Source organism: Anolis carolinensis, chromosome 3 (genome assembly GCF_035594765.1).
Source record: "Anolis carolinensis isolate JA03-04 chromosome 3, rAnoCar3.1.pri, whole genome shotgun sequence".
In the NCBI taxonomy this organism is placed as follows: Eukaryota; Metazoa; Chordata; class Lepidosauria; order Squamata; family Dactyloidae; genus Anolis; species Anolis carolinensis.
Window position 1 is genome coordinate 91,804,404 of NC_085843.1, and position 21,147 is coordinate 91,825,550.

Consider the following 21,147-nt stretch of genomic DNA (forward strand, 5'->3'; position numbering starts at 1 on the left):
TATTTAATACCAATTTGTATCCTATTAAATCTTCCATTTCCTTCTTTACCTTGTTATAAAATTTTTGTACTTTATCACATTCCCACCACATTTGCATATATGAGCTGAATTTTCCACATCCGTGCCAACACAATTTTGTAATTGATTTAGTTATATGAGCTAAATGAATTGGGGTTGTATTCCATTTAGTATTTTCCTTTGTGTTTTTCTAATCCTTATGTGCTTGATTTTTTTATTTTTATTTTATTTTTTTGATATTCAAGTCCTCTTTCCATATCTCAATGTTTGTTTCAATTTATATAGTTTTTCAACTAATTTCTTGTATATAAAACGCATAAGGCCTTTCTCCTTTTCTAATTCCATTTGAAAATTTGGTCAAAATCTGTTTCAGGATCTTCCTTTTTCCTCCAATTCATAATCCTCTGTTTCAGTCCATTCCAAAAAGGCCAGTTACATTGACCACAATTGTCTTTAATTGTTTCGGAATCCTTAATTGTCCCATCTGGGTTTAGGCGGTCTCTTATCAATTTCATTCTGTTTTGTTTTAAATTTGTTATCACTTTACAAAATATCTGTTCCTTTTTATTGTCTAAAAACCCTATTGAGAGTATATCTACTTTATTTATTGGAAATTTACCTTGCCATTTTTTTCAGCACTTTATGGATGAGATTATTGTTTCCCCTTTGATTTCTTTCAGAATTTTATTGTCCACTCATCCTTTTAAACATAGGCAATTATACAATCCATTTATTGTTTTTTTAAAAAATTCTGACCCATCTTCTTGTATCATCAAAATCTAATTCTAACAATCTTGTTATTTGGGCATGCTTCAAAATAGTCTTGTAGATTAGGTGCCCCCCATACTCCATTTTGTTCTGGGAAGTAAAATACTGACTTGGCAATCTATTTTTATTTCCTCCTGCTGTCTATGTTTTTATGGAATTGTCCCATTTCTTAATTATTTTGCTGGGAATACTATATGGAAGGACTTGGAACAGAAATAAAATATTTAGGGAGAACCATCGTTTTAACTATCTTAATTTTGTTTGACATATCTCAGTTCTGATTATTCCTATTGTGAATTTGATTATTTCCTTTTTTCCCCATAAGTGGTTACAGTTTGATTGAATTATATTGTGTAAATTTTTGGAAATATAAACCCCTAAATATTTTAACTTCTTCTAACCTAATTTTATCCCGGAGATGGTCTGTATTTCTTTTAACTCTTTCAAAGTCAGATTTTTATGTAAAAATTCTGATTTTTGAATGGCCAACCCTGATAAATTCTGAAATTTCTTTATAGTATTAATAACTTCTTTTATAAAATCCTCTGGTGATCCCATTAGAACCATGGCATCATGCATGAATAAATTAATGTTAATTAATTCTCTCCCAATTTTATATCCTTTAATTTTATCATTATTCCTAATAAAATTTGTGCTAAAGGTTCTATTGCCATTTGCCAATACAAAAAGGATAGGGGAGATAGGGCAACCTTGTTTAGTCCTATTTTAATCTTAATTGTTCTTGTTCTGGTTTCATTGATAAGTAATTGCACTTGATTATCTTTGTAAAGTTCCTTAATTACTTTACAGAACTCTCTCCCCAGATTAGATTCTTCACAGACTTGATGGAGATATTGATGGTTAACCATGTCAAATGTTTTGTAAACATCCCATTTTAATAATAGAAGTTTTTTCTTTTTTCTCTCGTAGCTTGATTAATTGCATTGAGTATATTTTTGATTGGGTCTGGTTTTTAATAAAACCATATTGGTCGTCCCCTATTAATTTTGGGATTATGTCTGTCAATCTATTACCTCTAAATTTTATAAAATATTCCAATCAGAAATTATCCCAAATTTAAAATTTTTATTTAAGGAGATATTAAATAATAAAACCATCCCTGAAACATGGAAAAGATCCGAAATTATCACAATTTAAAAACCCAATAAAGAGGAGACCAACCCCAATTTTATAGGCCAATTACCCTATGTAATGTAGATTATAAAATCTTTACAAAACTCATTTTTATAAAGCTTCTCTAGTGATTTGTTGTTGGTTTTGGGAAGGATCAAAGCCACTTACCTTATGACACATGCATAAAGTCCACTGTCCTGTGCCAGTGTTGGGCGAAACCAAATTGCATCTTCCTCTTTGCTCATTCTAGTTCCATCAAAAGCTATAGGTTCCTCAAAATCTCCAGGTCCAGAACTTTTGTACCACATCAAACTGAGTCCAGCACTTTGTGCCAGGGTGTAATTTGCTCTTATATATCCATAAAACAGTGCACATTTTATGCGAACAGGTTCTCCCACTAAGACTTGATACTTCTTGTAATCCACTGACCAGTCAGTACATCCATCCGCTAAAAAAACAAAAGAAGAAAAATAATTTAGGATTTTGCATACTTCTGAAAGCAGAATATAGTCCCAGTCTACTCTTGAATTCTACCTCTTATGTGACCATGCAAAGGTTATTTCAAAATAGTTACATTTCACATTGGTTTAATTGGATATGGAAATAAGACTGGACACAATAAATTGATATCTCTTTTAGTACTACAAGTTGAGTATTCATTGTCTGAAATGCTTAGAACCAGAAGTATTTTGCAGTTCAGATTTTTCCAGATTTTGGAATACATGTATTAGCATATGCTTCTGATCCCAAGCCTTTTGGTACGTAATATATTTTGGAGATGGGATCCACGTCTAAACATATACTGTACTTTGAACTGTTAAATGCAGGTCATCTGCATTCTGAGACTGCATTATATGGCAGTGTAGCTGAGACCTAAGTTAGGTTTTAAAATAGGATAAAGAGAAGTTCTTAATGTAGTGTCTAATTGCACAGCAAAATAAAAAATCCCAATAGAAATCATTCATATATCAACACTAGATATTTGGTGGCAAACTGTAAGGGTGTACCTGAACTACCTAGCTGTCCTTATTACGAAGCACTATAGTTTGGGGGGGGGGGATCAAAACAGTATTTTCTAGGATGCTTCCAGGTAAAGATGAGAGCACATGTTCCCACAGACACAAACTTAAATCTTATTTTGATATAGGTGAAATGATATCATACTTGGAGAGAACCACAGACTAACTTAATGAGTGCACATTATCTGTTTTCAAATGAAAAGGAGCAATTAGGGATCTGTCATTGCTACCCTCTGCATATTTGACAGCATTTGCTGTCTCCTCTTTCTGCTCAGTGTTGGGTCATGACTTTTTCATTTCTCCTTTTGCAGAAAACCATTTCATATCGACAAAGAGGATTAATTTGACTACAGTTCTCAGTCCTCCTCCTCAAGTGGGTGGAGGAAAGAAAAAATATTACATCCATTGTGCGATGCTTCAAACTACAGCCCAGCCAAGGTTAAGTTATATAACTTTGATTGCCAGCTAGTGATGGCCAAATGTGTTAAATTGCTTATTTTTCCAATCATGAATTTGTTTCTACTATTTTTTGTAACATGGAAGATTACAACTTATATTTTCAGGAAAACAGTAACTTCAATAGGCACAAAACAAATTTGTGTATCATAAACAAGGAGCAGGAATGTTATCTGTCTCTTTGTTACAGTCACCATGAAAAAGAAATATGGTTGAATCTCTAAAGTCTTTGTCTACTTTCATTCATGATTAATAGGAGTTTGGCTATTCAGCCTTCAGACAGTTGAGTTTGAAATTCATCATACTATGCAATCTCAATGACTATCCATTCTTTTGTGTTAGTTGAAATATATATTTCCACACTTATTTTAATTATGCAAATAAGTATTGGTAAGTTTATAGCTTTTAAAACTAAACCACATTCCGCTCAAGATTGAATACATAGACTATTAAAATCATCAAAATAAATTTAATATATTACAAACACTACTGCACTGAAAAGCCATGTTTGTGACAAAAATTGGAAAAGCTGGTTCAAAAGAGAAGTACTATCAGGCTTTTTTTTATATATAAAAAAATAAAGACCCTACTAGCCCTTGATTATTCCAGGTTAATCCTAAGAGTTTGTATGGCCAAGTTGGAGTATTGCTGCCTCTGCCCTTTTGAGCCTGAATACTTATTACATACATTACATTATGGAATGACCTCATGTGGACACTGGCCCCATCTATACTGACAATTTAATGCATTTCAAACCAGTACTGAAGAAAGTTATTTCACTGTGCAGACGATTATATAGGAAATCCTGGAATCCTTTTGAGGCCGTAATGGTAATTAAACGAATCACAGTTTGAAACTTCGAGCTAAATTAAGTGGTCAATATAGGTGGGACCATTCTCTATCTATTGTGAATTTTGAAGGGAGAAAAGACTATAGGAAAGAGTACAGAGATATAATATTGTCCACCCTCAGGATTCCATTGTTTATCACTTCTTATCTTTCTGCCATAATTTATTTATATTAGATTTACATAAAAGTCGGTTTACATAAAAACCAGAAAATCATCCACTCCTAACGTGTATGTAAAAGAGAGAAAAGCAGCCAGTGACCCCTGCATTCATTTGAATTTCACTTTTATTTATTTTTATTTATTTGCTAACTAGCTTGGGGACTCGGTGGTGCCTGGGTTATTTGAAAATGGAATTGTTTGCCTTTGTTCCAAGTTTAGTCTCGATCCAGTGTCAATTGGCTTTAGTTGGTGTGGGTGAACTACAACTCCCATATGCAAGTCCATGGTCCATCCCCCTCCAAACAACTTCAAGATGTAAAGTAGGTCATGGGGACTCGATGTGTCAAGTTTGGTCTTGATCAGACATTGGTGGGGGTCGCAGTGGTCTTGGGAAGTGAGTGAAGGTATTGTAAATCCCATCATCCATGGTCCATTGTTCTTCAAACCGCAGCAGGACATAAAGTGGGTGATGGGGGTATGTGTGCCAGGTTTGATCTTGATCAGTCATTGGTGTGGGTTGCAGTGGTCTGAGGAAGTGAGTGAAGGTACTGGAAATCCTATCTTCCCTGGTCTGTTGTTCCCTCAAATGACAGGAGGACGTAAAGTGGGCCACATTGCACCTATATGGCAAATTTGGTACAGTTTCATTATTCATGGGCATCAGAGTGGTCTGTGGGAGGTGAATCGGGTGAGGGTACTGCAAATCCCATCATCCATGGTCCATCCTGCACCAAACAGGACCAGAGCGTAAAGGGGGCCACATTGCACCTGTGTATCAAGTTTGGTACAGATTTGTCATTCATGGGAATCACAGTGGCCTGTGGGAGGTGAATTGGATGAAGGTACTGCAAATCTCATCGTCCTTGGTCCATCCTCCCCCAAACTGCTGCAACATATAAAGTGTGTCATTTGGGATACATATATACCAGATTTGGTTCAGTTCTGTCATTTGTAGCAGTTGCTGTGGTCTCAAGAAGTGAGTGAAGGAACTGCATGTCCCATCATCCTTGGTCTATCCTCCCCCAAACTGCCCCAGGACTTAAAAGGGTTCATGGGGGTTCTGTGTGCCAAGTTTGGTCCAGTTCCATCACTGGTGGGCATTGCAGTGGCCTGTGGGATTCATAGTGATTGAAAGTACTATATATCCCATCACCCATGGTCCATCATCCCACAAACGGCACCAGGACATAAAGCGCATCATGGGGTAGACTGTCTGGAATTGTGGGAGTTGGAGTCCAAAACACCTGGAGGGCCCAAGTTGGCCCGTGCCTGGTTTAAAGGCTTTCATACAATCCTAGAGTTAGAAGGGGCGGCCAAAGGCCATCCAGTCCAGCCCCTTCTGCTGTAAAGGAAGACACCATCCAAGTCCTCCTGACAGATGACCATCCAGTCATAAATATGATTGGGAGATAGATAGAGTCCTAGATTTGAAAGGGGTCTCTGAAGGTCATCCAGTCCAGCCCCATCTGCTGGAAAGAAAGACACCATCCAAGCCCTCCTGACAGATGACCATCTAGTCATAAATATGATTGGGAGATATGGAAAGTACTGTCTTACCTTGTAGGACAGTACTGGCAATAAGCCAGGCAGAAGCTGCCTTCTTTGGAGTTATCTTGAGGAGGCAAGATGGCATCCTCTTTTGGGGCCTAGGAGGAGAAAGCCAGCCTGCAAGGCCTTAAACATATCAGGAGAGGGGCCAAAGGGGCCCAGTGGTGGGTGGGTAAGGTGGGGGGGGGGGGGGAATAAAAGTTTTCATAAAGACAGCCAAAACCATCCTTAAAAGGAAAGATTAAAAAGATAGTCATTTTTTTCCCCTTCAGTCTGTTGTGGAAAGTAGATATAGTAATGTAAATCTAAAGTTTTTTATTATCAGTATGCACAGTTGGCCATGTTGGGTGTATTTGGTCCAGATCTGTTGTCAGTGGGTTCATGAGTCCTAGGGGTTATGTGTGTCAATTTTGGTCCAGGTCCGGCCTTCCTGGTGGTCCCAGTGGTATTTTTGATTACAAAAGTGTTGGCTGAAGGCTGTTAAGTGTACCAAAGCTAGCGTCGTTCTGAGGAGATAGAGTAGGCCGAAGCCTGTTGGTAGTAGTTTTTGACTCAGGGGTCCCAGTGGCCTGTGAAAGTGGCAGCCAATCAGAAAGCTGGCACATATATGGCCTGACCAATCAGAAAGCTGGCACTTACACAGATACATACATACATACAAACACTGACTTTTATTTTATATATATATATATATATATATATATATATATATATATGTCTATGTTAATCTAATAGGAGCCCCAGTGGCGAAGTGCGTTAAAGCACTGAGCTGGAGACCGAAAGGTCGCAGGTTCAAACCTGGGAGCGGCATGAGCAGCCGCTGTTAGCTCCAGCTCCTGCCAACCTAGCAGTTCAAAAACATGCAAATGTGAGTAGATCAATAGGTACCGCTCCAGCGGGAAGGTAACGGCGCTTCATGCAGTCATGCTTGCCACATGACCTTGGAGGTGTCTATGGACAACACCAGCTCTTCGGCTTAGAAATGGAGATGAGCACCAACCCCCAGAGTCAGACATGACTGGATTTAACATCAGGGGAAACCTTTACCTTATGATCATCTAATCAACAGACAGATTTGGGCTAAAGTAGTAATCATATTTTCATATTATAATTCTTCCTAAATTGGGCCATTTGGCTGAAATCATGATCATCTCCTGCAACCTGTAATCCTTGTCCTTCTTTGTAATCCACAAGACAGCAGTACTAGTATTGGAATTCAATTCCTCACATTATTCCAGAAGCCTCTGAATGACCAAAAGTCCAGGGCACATTTATACTGACCACTTAGTATGAAGGGCCAGCGGATCAGCTCTGTGATGGTGAAACAATATATGAAGCTGATTCAGGTTAATGCTGGACAAAGCTGCTTAATGTGACCTTGAATCTCATGCTGCAATTTGCTGCAACAGATCTTCCTGTGGCAAATTACCCAGAGGTGTTCATGACAACGCATAAACAATTAAGGCAAACTACCGTCCACCAAGTCTCTGCCAATGCACCACAAAAAGTACAAGTATGTGATTGCATCGGACTGTGAGAACCAGACAGTGGTAAGATGCCCTATCTGTCTGTGGTGTGGACTCCCATTCCTTGGAGATCCTTAACTGCAGGAATGAGATGGAGACAATGAAATAAAAGTTTGATGCTTTCTATGGACAATCAGCCAGTCAGCATGGCATCTACTTGGGGTCAGTTCAGCCCATCTTGTGCCATTTGCTGGAGGGGCAAAATGCCAGCTTTCTAGCTTATATCCTCACTGGAGCAGGCATGACACATACCATGTTGGGAAATCCAGACCAACCAGAAATGATACTGTGAGCTCTTCCGAACATCTTGCAGAAAACAAAAGATGCCTCAGTGGATGGGTGGGAATATTCAGTTTCTGTGTTCTATCTTGGAATATACCAAGAGAAGGGTTTGGACCTCCTTCAACCATCTGTTTAAGACTTGCCAAACCAGGAGGATAGTAACCACCACCTCCTGGTGCCAGCCTTGACCCAGCAAGAAATCATGAGTTTCACTGACTTTGAGAGCCACCTCTGGACTGCCAGTTGCAATTAGGCAATGGCACCCAAGCAGATGGATCAATGCTCCAATCGGAGTCATGCTGTGTTGCTAGTGCTAATGAGCAGAACAGAAGGCTGGCCACAAGATACATAGACACAGATGGATCAATGAAGTTCAGAGAAAAGAGCTAAATACTATGATGAATGTATGAACTCACAGGTAGTGTAAAGTGGTGAAGGAAGTGCTGCAAGAGTTGAGAAGCTCTGCTCAGCTGAAGCAATGCTGCAATCGGCGTCATGCTGTGTTGCTGGTGCTAGTGAGCAGGACAGAAGGCTGCCCACCATCCAAATGCTAGCCTGTCAAAGTTTGCCTCATTAACTTAGCTGGTTGGGAAAAGTGGGCTACCTTTGCTGCTGAAATTAGGGTTCTCACTCTTAAAAAAACTCTGAGGTTGGGGAGGAAGCACCTTCAGGATGGCCTCCCAGTTATGATCAGCTGAGAGGTGCAGTGAAAAAAAATTGGATTACCTTTGGGATCTTTAGTGCCCATATGTCCTTGGAATTTGTCAGAAGAAGTGACATGTGGCCCAGGGACAGTTCTCACTAGGAGGCTAATATACCATGGAGCATGTCTTACAGATTAAATCCCCTAACTATGTTTTTTCCTTCACTGCTTATTTTGGAAGTTTTTATAAATAAATAGGTCAAGAAATGGCCTTTTAGATCAATTTTCCTGTGTCTGGTATCTTTTATTTCATTGTGGGAATTCAAATTGCTAGATCAGGTACTGTTCAACTTGTCCATAGATTATTTTGTTGGGGAGGAAACCGTATATGTGAGAAATAGAGAAACTAGAAAGCAAGGCAAAATATAAAAAGAACATCTAACCTACCTGTATATATATTTTCTTTAAGTACCCATTTGACTGTCTCATATAACTTCCTTTTATCTAAATGTTTCCTTTCATAGGTGTCCATGTGTGGTATAATTTTCATGGAATGATACATGACATGATGCTGGCAAATATGTGTATTTACAAGACTTAAAACCCCTTTCCTATGTTTCTCTTGCCATGTATTTCCCTGTCAATCATACCACCATCATCACCTCTCCTGCTTGTTCGCTTTTATCATTGGGAAGATGCTTGAATTGGTATCAAAAGTTTTAAACTTCAGAACAACATTCAGTGAAGCAGCTGTAGTCTCTAATCTCTATTTTAATATACAACCAGTTATTGAAACTGATAACAGCACAATGCAAGGAAGAAGATGAGTATCATTTACCCAGTTGTTTCTTTGAATAGCTTCTGGGGATCAAGTAAAATACAGTACATCACTGTTCTCATAACTCATAATAAGATCGTTCTGCTGGATAAACAAGCTCCCTGCTGGATATACATTCTGCTCAGACCCAGTGAACCAAATTTTTAACAATTTTTAGGGGCCCTTCCTGCCATTTTCACAATTGGACATACTGTTTTCAATGAAAACATTGATTTAAGAAAGCAGATATTAAACTGGTAGCTCCTGGTTTGTTGCTACAATCTGGCTTAATAGTGGAGCTTTAATTCTGTTTCAGGGATCTGTGAATTAACAGTTTCCAATACAGTACGCACACACTCTAAATCTCTGACCTATTTTACTAATCCCTGCCATATACTACTTTTGAAGGAAAACAAACCAGGCAAGCAGAAAAAGACAATAACAACTTGTAAATTAACAGCAGCAGAGCAACAATTCTTCACTATGCATTTCCACCAAAAGGAAAATATTCCTGAATTTAAGTTACCAATACAAAAATCATTTCCATCAAATTACACTGGGACTGCAAAACATAAATCTTCACAAGCAGCATTATATGTTGATTGTGCTTGTATTGAAGGGCAGTTTTGTACAACTGAATATGCAAACAATGCACAATCAATCTGTTCATAGTTCAGACCAAATTTATTTATTTATTTAATTTATAGACCTCTCTTCTCCCCAGGGGGACCCACAGTAGCATCTTTAGTTTTCAACTAATGCATAATATGTACATTTTCACTAAAGAAATCAAATATTTAGCAGCAACTTATCACATTACGAGTAACCAATCTACTGTTTTATTTTATGCAGCCTTGTCTCCCAAGAGTGAAACTCAAGGCAGCTTACATTTTAAAAAAATCAAACAAATACATCTAGGTTGCCCAGTTATAGAGCTAATGCAAAGCATTAAAAAGAATAAGTATTATGTCCACACTCATGTTGCAAGGGATACACAAAGATTGTAAGTGTCTATAGAATGGTGGTATCATATAGTGGAGTATCACTGTAGTATTGCAAATACAATTTTGAGATATAATAATAATAATAATAATAATAATAATAATAATAATAATATAACTTTATTTTTATATCCCACCACCATCTCCCCAAGGGGACTTGGGGCGGCTCACATGGGGCAAGGCCCAACAACACAATTAAAATAAAAATTACATAAAAATGCAATTAACAGTGTATTCACAGAATAAAACAACAACATTGTAACAATAAATAATAACATCAACCGGCAGTCAGACACAGTTTCTGTTATCAGTGAAACTGTTATACATTGAAACTGATACTATATGATACAAAAAAGTACTACAACACTACAGACCACTACAGTCTTTATGTATCTTCGCAACATGAAAGTGTACATATTACTATGTATTACTTTTAATGGTTTGTATGTCTCTCTAATTGGGCAATCTAGAGTGGCCGATTGGTATATTTTACATCCTTGTGCAGTGTCTCTGATGATAGAAAGTCTGACAACTTTAGGAGTATTTTGAAGCTACATTTTTGACTTTCTGTGCAGCACTGAGGAGCCCAACAAAATTTCTAACCTGTGCTCAGTATCTCTAAAACGTAAGACACATTTGTGGTGATTATGGTTCCGTGATTTATAGTGATGGTAGTTACTTGCAAACCCAGGGATAGGGCTCCGCAAGCATACACCAATTTGCTCTGAAAAGAGTTGCTATATTCTTGTAATGCTACATGAGTTCTGAGCTGAAGCTTGTGTCCTCTGCATAATGCCCTTTATAGATCATGTTAAATCCTAAGGAGGAGCGAGGCTTTGCTCCATCATCTTGTCTTCCCAGTGGGAAAGGGAAGGCATCAATTATATGTAATAAAATTAAATGTCAGCAATGAAGTCTTTGCAACTCAGTGTTCAGGGGATTTTGGAGGGGGAAATTCAATTTGAGATTCATTGAGGGAAGGTCAGAAACTGTAAGATGTTGTTAACACACCTTTTAGACATACATTCTTTTGTGACACAGTAATCCAGGTTTTACTAGCAAATCGGAGGTTAAAGCAACTTCTTATATGATATACAAACACATACATAAATTCTGTGACAGAAATGTAGGGGGACACAACATATGAAAACCTTTCATTTATATTTTTAAAAATATATGCTTTATTGTTTATTTCACATAGACTCTGAGATTTCTCATTAAGTTTGTGTGACACACCTCCACACTGCAGACTCTTATGCTCTTATTGAGTTTTGGCTGACAACAAACCTACACATAATCAAAATCAAACATCAACCAGATATAATTAAAATAGCCACTCTATTCAAAATATTACTATAATAAATCTGTGATTTTAGTCTACTGAGTGGCCAGTTTCTGAAAGACACAAAGGAAGTTCAAAGAACTGTTGGTGAAACAACTTTATAACCTGAACATCCCAGTGAGAGGGTACATTATAGAGTGATGGTTCATTCTGTTTGATCTCGGTGCACCTTTACAATCTTTACAATGCCTCAAAGTGTGGAGATATAAAAAAGGTATATATTTTACCCTCAAATCCACAAGACTGAAACAGTTTTTGATCTGTGATTGTTTAGAATTTCCTTCAGGGATGAAATTGCTAATATGTCTTCTTTCAGACACTCTTAACCTCACATCTATTATATTCTGGCAACTTGTGTGTACTGTTGTTTTTCTTTGTACTTTCATCTATTGTTTTTTCTTTATACTTTTTATAGGGAAAGAACAGGGGTCCCCAAACTAAGGCCCGGGGGCCGGATGCGGCCCTCCAAGGTCATTTACCTGGCCCCCGCCCTCAGTTTTATAATATAATATTTTATATCATTTTAAATAATATAATATATTGTATATACATATAATATTGATAATAATATAATGTTATACAATATAATACTAATAATACCATATAATATTAATTGTATGATATATATTACATATAATATTACAGTATAGTGGTATAGTTCAATATAGAATTATATAATGCTAATATTGTGCTATGCTAATAATATAATATATTGTATGTACATACAGTTGCTCTGAGTCCCCTTCGGGGTGAGAAGGGCGGGATATAAATGTAATAAATAAATGTAGTAAATGAATAAATAATTAATTTTAGACTTAGGCTCGCCCAAAGTCTGAAATGACTTGAAGGCACACAACAACAACAATCCTAATTAACTTGACTATCTCATTGGCCAGTAGCAGGCCCACACTTCCCATTGAAATCCTGATAGGTTTATGTTGGTTACAATTGTTTTCATTTTTAAATATTGTATTGTACTTTCATTGTTGTTGTTGTTGTTCACTACAAATAAGACATGTGCAGTGTGCATAGGAATTTGTCCGGTTTTTTTCTCCAAATGATAATTCGGCCCCTCCACAGTCTGAAGGATTGTGGACCGGCCCTCTGCTTTAAAAGTTTGAGGACCCCTGGGAAAGAAGAATGTTCTGGCATGGTTTGACACTTCAGAAGTAGTAATTCTAAAACACAGAATGTATATGAAATATGTATCTCATTATCTATTCCTATATATATGGCAACACATAAAACTTGTTAGGATACATCTTACTAAAAAAAAACACCTTGTAATTGACATTACTAAGAAATGTTTACAATGTCTTTAAATGGAAAAATGGGTGTTATAGATGTATCACAGGTCACAGGCCTCTCATTTATAGTAATCACAAAACCAAAATTCAAAGGTATACATTTGTTTTGGGCGAACAAAAAATTGAACCAAATGGTTCAGTTTATTCTGCATTTAATGCAAAGTCACACCCCCCCCAAAAAACAACTAAGTATCCTTCTGAGTGAGATAACGCTACATCTCTAGTATTGTAAGCAACCATAATGGGAGGTGCTTCATGACCATGATCTTGTTTTTCACAAAATGTTCCAATGCAGCATCATTTATGGACATATTATGATAGTCCATAAAGGTATTTTCCATATTCTACTATTACAAACTTGGTAAGTCTGATGCTTTGCACCATCTCCAATCAGAAGGGTTAATTTTCAAATACATCAGGAGATAAACACCTGGAAAACAGAAGAGGGAAGAATACACACACTCCTAAGTAGGTTTCCCTCCCCACTTTAGTGCAATGGTGAGGAGGGGAAATCAGTTTGCTGGCCTCCACATGGGAGAGGCAAATATGTGTATCTTTGCCTTTACCAAGGGTTATGTAGCTTTGCAACTTACACCCTCGGGCCAGCCTTCCAGTTTGTAGCCAGCCTGGGAGCAACCTTGAATTTCAGGGATTCTATTCTGCTATTTCCTCTAGTATAATAATATATTTTATCAGTTTATTCTAAGTTATTCTGCGGCTTAGTGAGATAACAAATGTGAAATGCTTTGAACATTCAGGAATAATGCGATATAAATACTAAGGTGGTGATAAATCTCTTCCTTGTTGCTTAGCAACCAGAAGAGGATTATTTCCCATTTTCTAGTACCTGGCAAAATGGCTAAGATGGTGCCTGGAAAGGTTAAGAGAGAGGAGAAAAGGATGGAGACTATAATGAGAAGGACTATAGTAGTGTTTCAGGAGCAAAATTTCCTGCAAGTCAGAAGTTGCATATCAGTTTGAAGGGTTAGGCAACGAGAGAACAAGAGTTCAGGTAATAGACTTAACCAACAGATGATATTCTTTTCTTTTCTTTTTTTTGCCATAGCCCCTATAACATCTCAGAATATCCATGGGCCAATACATATTGGGATTTTCAAAGAATCCATACCATCTCCTAATATCTTATGATATATCACCTTTTTCTTGTGTGGTTCACTTTGGGATCTCTTTGGATTCTCTACCAGTAAATTTTCTATTTTTCTATAGAGTTTCTTGGGTTATCATATTTGGATTTTTTTGTTTGTATTTATCATTCTCATATGTCTTCTTGATCTAGTATAGAGCTAGAATGGCAAAGTGCTTTGATTTTAGACTTTGAATCTGAGAGATCATTGTTTGAATTCATACTTAACCATGGAAATCCACTGGGAGATCTTGAGCAATTCACAATCTCCCAATAATATATGCAACAATACATTTTTTTATTGGGAATATTAGTTTCAGTACCAGCTACTGTGGGCACAGCAATGAAACTCAGAAGAAACAGGAAATCTTGGAGGAGGAAGCATGTGATGTCACAATCCCTACTAATTAAAGAGCTTCATTTTGATTTTGTAAATTTGTCTAGATTAAACAATTTCATCTTACTTTATATCAGCCATGTAGCCAATAATAGCCTTTCCATTTTCCAAAATTAAATTGGGATTGAGAAGAGACATATTCATCTTCAATATTCATATGAAGATATTTAATTCAAATTTTTTGAACCTATACACAAATTAAAGTGCCTATGAATGCAAAATTTTAAATTTTTGTAATTTTCCAATGCAGTTTCTAGCACACACAAGTGTGTTGGAAAATCATTCACACAATATACTATATATGGGGGGAATGCAAAACAAATATGCATACTAGGCAAGGAATTCACAGAAAAACGCTCAAGACTCTGACTTAATTCTTGGATCCATCCAAAGTCATGGGCCAGTTTGTTGATGTCTATTAGTATTCTTGGGTTTGGGTACTAGATGCACTGTTCATGAGATTGTTGGGTATCCATCCCCCAGGTTTTGCCGATTCCTTCATAACTCTCTCCTCTAACTCAGATGTACTTTACTTATTATTTATTTATTTATTTATTATGTACATCCGGCATCAAATGGCTGCCATTTTTTGCTGTGAGCCATGTTGAGCCCCCGGCGGAGAAATGAAATGGGATAGAAATAAAGTTTATTATAAGTTTATTATTTATCAGGTCTTTCTTGGTTCCGCCTTTTTTTGTTTCTTAAACAAGCTAGTCATCTAGAGGAATCTATTCTTCATGAAACTCTAACAGAAACCTCACTGTATGTTTTATGGTCTATTATTTTATGCATATAATAGACCAAATAATGTCTTCAATCACATGATTCTAACTGTCATATTTAAGAATTTTCCTGAAGTTTGGTTTAAAAGACCTGGGTTCATTAGTGACCAAGTAAACACAGTATTTTCTAAATCTAAGAATTTCAGGTTCAATATTAATTGAAGTCTTAATGCTTCTTTTTGGAGCTTTTCACATGATTATCTCTGTTTTCTGGATGACATGACATTTTATATTACAAAGACTTAGTCAGAGTTTCTGCAGCTAGGGTTGCATTGAGATTTGCACTTCAAACAGGATTAAAATCATTCTATTTCACACTTCAACGATTGAATCCATTTTCCCAATTTAACACAATAACTTTTCAGAGCACAACTGAATTTCCCATGTTATTTTTAATAAAATATTTATTACCTTGTACAGCAAACACATTTATATTTTACACCTTTGTGTTGTATTTTTTCTTCATCAGAGTCTCACATTTTGTCCCCTTCTAATTAAATAAGCAGAAAACTTCTAAGCAAACAGCAGGAAAACATGTCAAACAACACCTTCAGCATATTATTTGCAGTTCTGGATATTTACCTTGCCTGCCGTATGGCTGCCATATGCTAATTTATCAGAATATCCAAGAAAATATCCAAAAGGCTATCTTGATCTAATGTTTGTTTGTTTGTTTTTTTAAAAAAGTTTATCAATAGTCACTATTATTATCATTAACATTGAAGAAAACTGTTAGAAGAGTTTTTCATCCAAGTGTTAATGCATGTTTTACCTAAATATTATTTTCATTTTATTGTATGCTTAATTATACTTTCATTGCTTTTTCCCTCACAACAATGCCATAAATTATCAATCTATTCATCTATTTGTGAGTTGGAGTGCCACATACCTCAAGTAGCTTAAAGAACAATTGGCCAGCAGATTTGGAAGCTTTGGAGAAAGTCATGCTGTTTCTGATGACTTTGAGAAAACTTGCACCACTCACCATGAAATAAAGAGGCAGACAACATATGTATGGTAATAAAGGGTCATATACCAATCTATTTATATATGTATGCATGCATTTATTTAACTTCTGCAAACCTCCAGGTATAAAAAGGGGGATTTAATTCACCTTAGGGATGTAGTTAAGAGACAGGTGTCAATTCTCTGACCACCTCCACAGACCACCGTTGGGCCAGGGGGTGGGGGAAGCTGGGTGTGAAACACTTCTGGCTCTGGAGCCAGGGCCAGAGGAAAGAGCCCAAGAGGCCACATTCAGCCCAGTTCTGTGTTTACCCATACCTTCACTAGCACAAGAGTCATCATCTAAAAATTCCATGCAAATTCTAACAAAATTACGAAGCCTTCCATTAAAAACTTTCCCCATCATCCTTCTTTCCACACAATTCAGAAATGGTTTGTTGTCCATGACAAAGTTCTTGGAACAATTTCTCCTAATTGTATTTCTTCTGTATTATCGTAATCAATTTATCAATTTCTGTCATTCTAAAAACATTCACTATCCATTTTCTTTTCTTTTTATCATTCACCATAAATCATTGTCCTTTCGCTTTCCTGCTTTCTTTTCTCTAATCTTACATTTATTTCTCTTCTTACATCTGGTGATTTATCTAATTTAAATATGTTTCTTTTGTAAAATCATATATTAATGTCTTAAACCCAGGGGACAGGAAGTCACTTCAACAGGATGAGTGGGAGCATGGAATATTACAATGGGGAACAACATTTAAAATAAAAAAATATGTAATAATAGAAACCCACTGGGGATTGTGGTAGACTTCTAAACTTGGAATCCCCCAGCCTCCCTCTTCCTCTTTTGCATTTAACCATTTGTCCCTTATTCTGGGCCTTTTTCCTTTGACTGCCCATTTTCTTATTCTCCTGTCCCATGTCTATAGTGTCTTCCTATCTACTGTGTTCGGTAATGTTTGAAATAAATATATCAGTTTTGGTATCATAAACATTTTTAGTGCCCTTATTCTGTCCACTCTTGTTAATGTTTTCCCTTCCCAATTCTTAAATTGTTTCTCTATTACTTTCCATTTTTGTTTATAATTCCACTTGACTATACTCTTTGGGTTTTTATATATCCATACTCCTATTTCAGCTTCTTTAATCCTAATCTTAACCCTGATATTTTCCTAATCTCCAGTTGTTCCCTTGGTGGGGTATTAAGATATAGTATCTCTGACTTTTTGATATTAACAAATAGTCCTGATACATTCTTAAATTCTTCCAATTTTTTAATAATATCTTTTACCATAATTAACAGTTGACTTGTAATAATCATTGCATCATTGGCAAAGAAATTACGCCTTATTTCTTCCTTTTGCCCTCCTTCCTTTTCTATTTTGTACCCTGTCCAATTGGTGCTATTCCTGATACTTTCAGCTAGCATTTCTATCGCTATTACAAATAAAGTGGGGGATAATGGGCAACCTTGTTTTGTACCATTTAAAATTGGTATCTCTCTTGTCCTTCCATTATTCACCCTTATTTTTGCTTTACAGTTGCTGTACAATTGTTGCAGTGTTTTGCAAAAGTTTTCCCCATATTCAACTGTTGATGTAATCTTAACAGATAATTGTGATTGACTTGGTTTAATAACTCTCTGTCTTCTTCTGCAATTTTTTCTTTGATATTTAAGTTCCCTTAAATACAGTATACTAAAAAAATGGGCAAATATGGAGAAGGTAATAAATAATACTAAAGAAAAAGAAATAATATTTAGGGAATGGAGTAGGAGAGAAGAAGCAGAATTTAAGGAACCTTTTAAAGGAACAATAAAAGTATGGAAAAAAGAAAGAAGAAGCTAAGTCCAGGCAATGAGAATAAGATGGCAACTATATGGCAAATTAATTACAATAATAACAAAATTATAGGCAGAACATTGAGATCAATTGAAAGTAGAGGGGAAAGGTTAGTGGAAGATTGTATACAGTAGATGGAGACCCTGTAGAACAAAAAGAAATTCAGAATTGGATAGGATCAGGGAATTGGATTCAAAGCTGGGCTATAAGACAGGAAATTTTTAGACTGAGGGAAAAAAAATAGAGAACAGGACAGTCCATTTGAGAAGGTGATTAGGAAATGTTTGAGAGAGGAAAAGAAAGTGGCAGGAGATCTGTATGAACAAATTATAACGGTAAAAGAAGAAATAATAGTGGAAATTTTCTAAACCTGGAGAATGGACATGGAAATTGAGAGGGAAGATATACAAAGGGAAATAAGTAATATAGCAAAAGAAAAGTACAATGTATTAAGGGAAGCAAGAAGGAAAATGTTATAAAAATGGTACAGAACTCCTGCACAACTTTCACGTTTTTTACCAGGGATGAAAGATAGGTGTTGGCACGGTTGTGAACAAAGAAGGGTGTTTAATCATATGATATGGGATTGCGATCGGGTGCAAGAATACTGGAGAATGATTGAAGGAGAAATCAATAGAATGCTAAATCTACAAATAATAATAGTTAATAGAAATGTACTACATGCAAGGATAACGGGAGTGAAGACTATACAAAAAGAAAAAAAAGATTGACAAATTAATAGCATGTGCACAAATTGTTTTAGTGAGGGGTTGGAAAGATAAAACAAAATGGACTCTGACTAATTGGTATAAGTTTATAGTTGATATGTTAAATGTAGAAATCACAAATTGCAAATGGAATAATATAGATAAAATTGAAAATATTGCAATAATCAAGGGGATGTAGGAACTAGTTAAGAACTATTTAGAGAACGTACTAAGATGTGAAGTGGAAAAATTTAGATTGAGATTGATATTTCAAATGTAACTTCTGTAGTTTGTTGTATAAGGTGTATGTACAAGGAGGGGAGGGTGGGAGGGTGGGAGTGGGATAAAATGACAAAACAACAATAAAAACATTTTTTTTTAAAAAAAGAAACCCACTGGGGATGATGATGATGATGACGATGACGATGACAATCTAGTGGGCTTATATACAACTTGCATAAATATCTTTCCTTATTGCCCCCCACCCAAAAACCACATACATATTAAGTCCCAAATCTGTCTCTGTGTCAGAGATCAGTCCTGCACATGTTCTATGGCCAATATTTCTGAATATCAAAGGACCCAACGTTTTTGAAATATGTGAATGCGGTAATTCTGTTTCTGAAGTCAAAAGGTAGCTGGTGAGGAGCAACAGACAGTGGAAGGGGTTGCTCAGTACCTGGTTTGCAGTCCTGGTATGTTGGGGCTGGTCTTTGTTGTGTGTATATATATACTAGCTTGGGGTCCCGGCGGTGCCCGGGTTATTAGTAGACGGCATTGAGTTGTTTGGGGATGTGAGGAAATATCACTTAAGTTTGGTCCAGATCCGTCATCAGCTGGGTTCAGTGCTGTCTGTATAAGGGTGAACTACAACTCCCAGAGCCAAAGATCAATCACCCCAAAACAATGCCTGTATGCTCAGTTGGGCATGATGAGGCAGTGTGCCAAGTTTGGTCCAGAGCCGAAGTTGGCTGGGTTCAGTGCTAACTATATAAGGGTGAACTACAACTCCCAGAGCCAAAGGAGAATCACCCCGAAACCCTGCCTGTATGCTCAGTTGGACATGATGAGGCAGTGTGCCAAGTTTGGTCCAGATCCGAAGTCGGCTGGGTTCAGTGCTAACTATATAAGGGTGAACTACAACTCCCAGAGCCAAAGGAGAATCACCCCGAAACCCTGCCTGTATGCTCAGTTGGACATGATGAGGCAGTGTGCCAAGTTTGGTCCAGATCCGAAGTTGGCTGGGTTCAGTGCTGTCTATATAAGGGTGAACTGCAACTCCTAGAGCCAAAGGACCTAGCAACCCGAAAAATAGTTGCATCTATCAAGTAGGAAATAAGGTACCACTTATAAAATGGGGAGGCAAATTTAACTCATTTATGATGTTGGAATGAGGAAGTGCCGTCACAGTGGATGATCTCTCGGTTCTATGTGTATATGTATATAATGTGATCCGCCCTGAGTCCCCTTCGGGGTGAGAAGGGCGGAATATAAATACTGCAAGTAAATAAATAAATAAATAACGTTGCCTAAGTACCTGATGTTGCCTGGGTTCATTTGGTAAGGATATATATTAGAAATATGCATTTTTGGATTTTGGATTTTAAGAATAAAGCTATTAGAAAATGCATAACCATATAAACAGAACCATTTATATATATATAAACAGAACACATTATATACATATAGGGCAAACATTCAATGCCCATATACACACAGAATCGAGATAGAGACAGACGCAGAGGCAATTTAACCTTCTCCTGAGGGGATGTTCGATTCTGGCCACAGGGGGGAACAGCTGCTTCATCATCCACTGTGACGGCACTTCCTCATTCCAACATTGTAAATCAGTTAAATTTGCCTCCCCACTTTATAAGTGGTACCTTATTTCCTACTTGATGTGGTGCTACGTCCATCAGCCCAAGATCAACCTATTTACGTACTGCCGCCTGACCTTGTTGAAGGAGAGTGCTGTATCCAAAAGACCCAGGCAAAAGCTGCCCTGTTTGGAACAGGGAAGATGGCTGCCTCTTTTGCGGCCTAGCAGAATGGAGCCAGGCTGCAAGGCCTGATACGTGTTAGCAAAATGATCAAAGGAGGCTTGGATTGGGGCTTTGGGGGGCTAGAAGTGTTCATAAGCATATCGTTAAAAAGATAATAACAATGTTCTCTGCTGTCTTTTGAGGGAAGTAGGGCCTTACAAAGAAGTTGAAAGCTGAGGCAAGATGGCGTCCTCCTTTTGGGCCTACCGTGTTTCCCCGAAAATAAGACCTCCCCAAAGAATAAGACCTAGCAGGGGTTTGGGGGGATTGCCAAATATAAGGCCTCCCCTGAAAGTAAGACCTAGCAACTAAGGCTGCAGCAGAGTTCCATTGGGAAGCATGGCTGCAGGGCAGAAGCAGCACTCATTCATACACCGGAGGGAGGGAGGGAG

General features: G+C 37.1%; 1 protein-coding gene across 4 annotated transcripts in view; it reads right to left on the reverse strand.

Annotated features, from left to right (window-relative positions):
* The window catches only part of il1rapl1 (interleukin 1 receptor accessory protein like 1), a 1,149,188-nt gene that overhangs the window by 589,872 nt on the left and 538,169 nt on the right, over positions 1-21,147 (reverse strand). For all 4 annotated transcript variants that reach the window (XM_062977208.1, XM_062977207.1, XM_062977210.1 and 1 more), the window contains one exon: positions 2,089-2,368. In XM_062977208.1, coding sequence (XP_062833278.1) covers positions 2,089-2,368 — 280 coding nt within the window. The remainder of the gene's footprint in view (positions 1-2,088; positions 2,369-21,147) is intronic.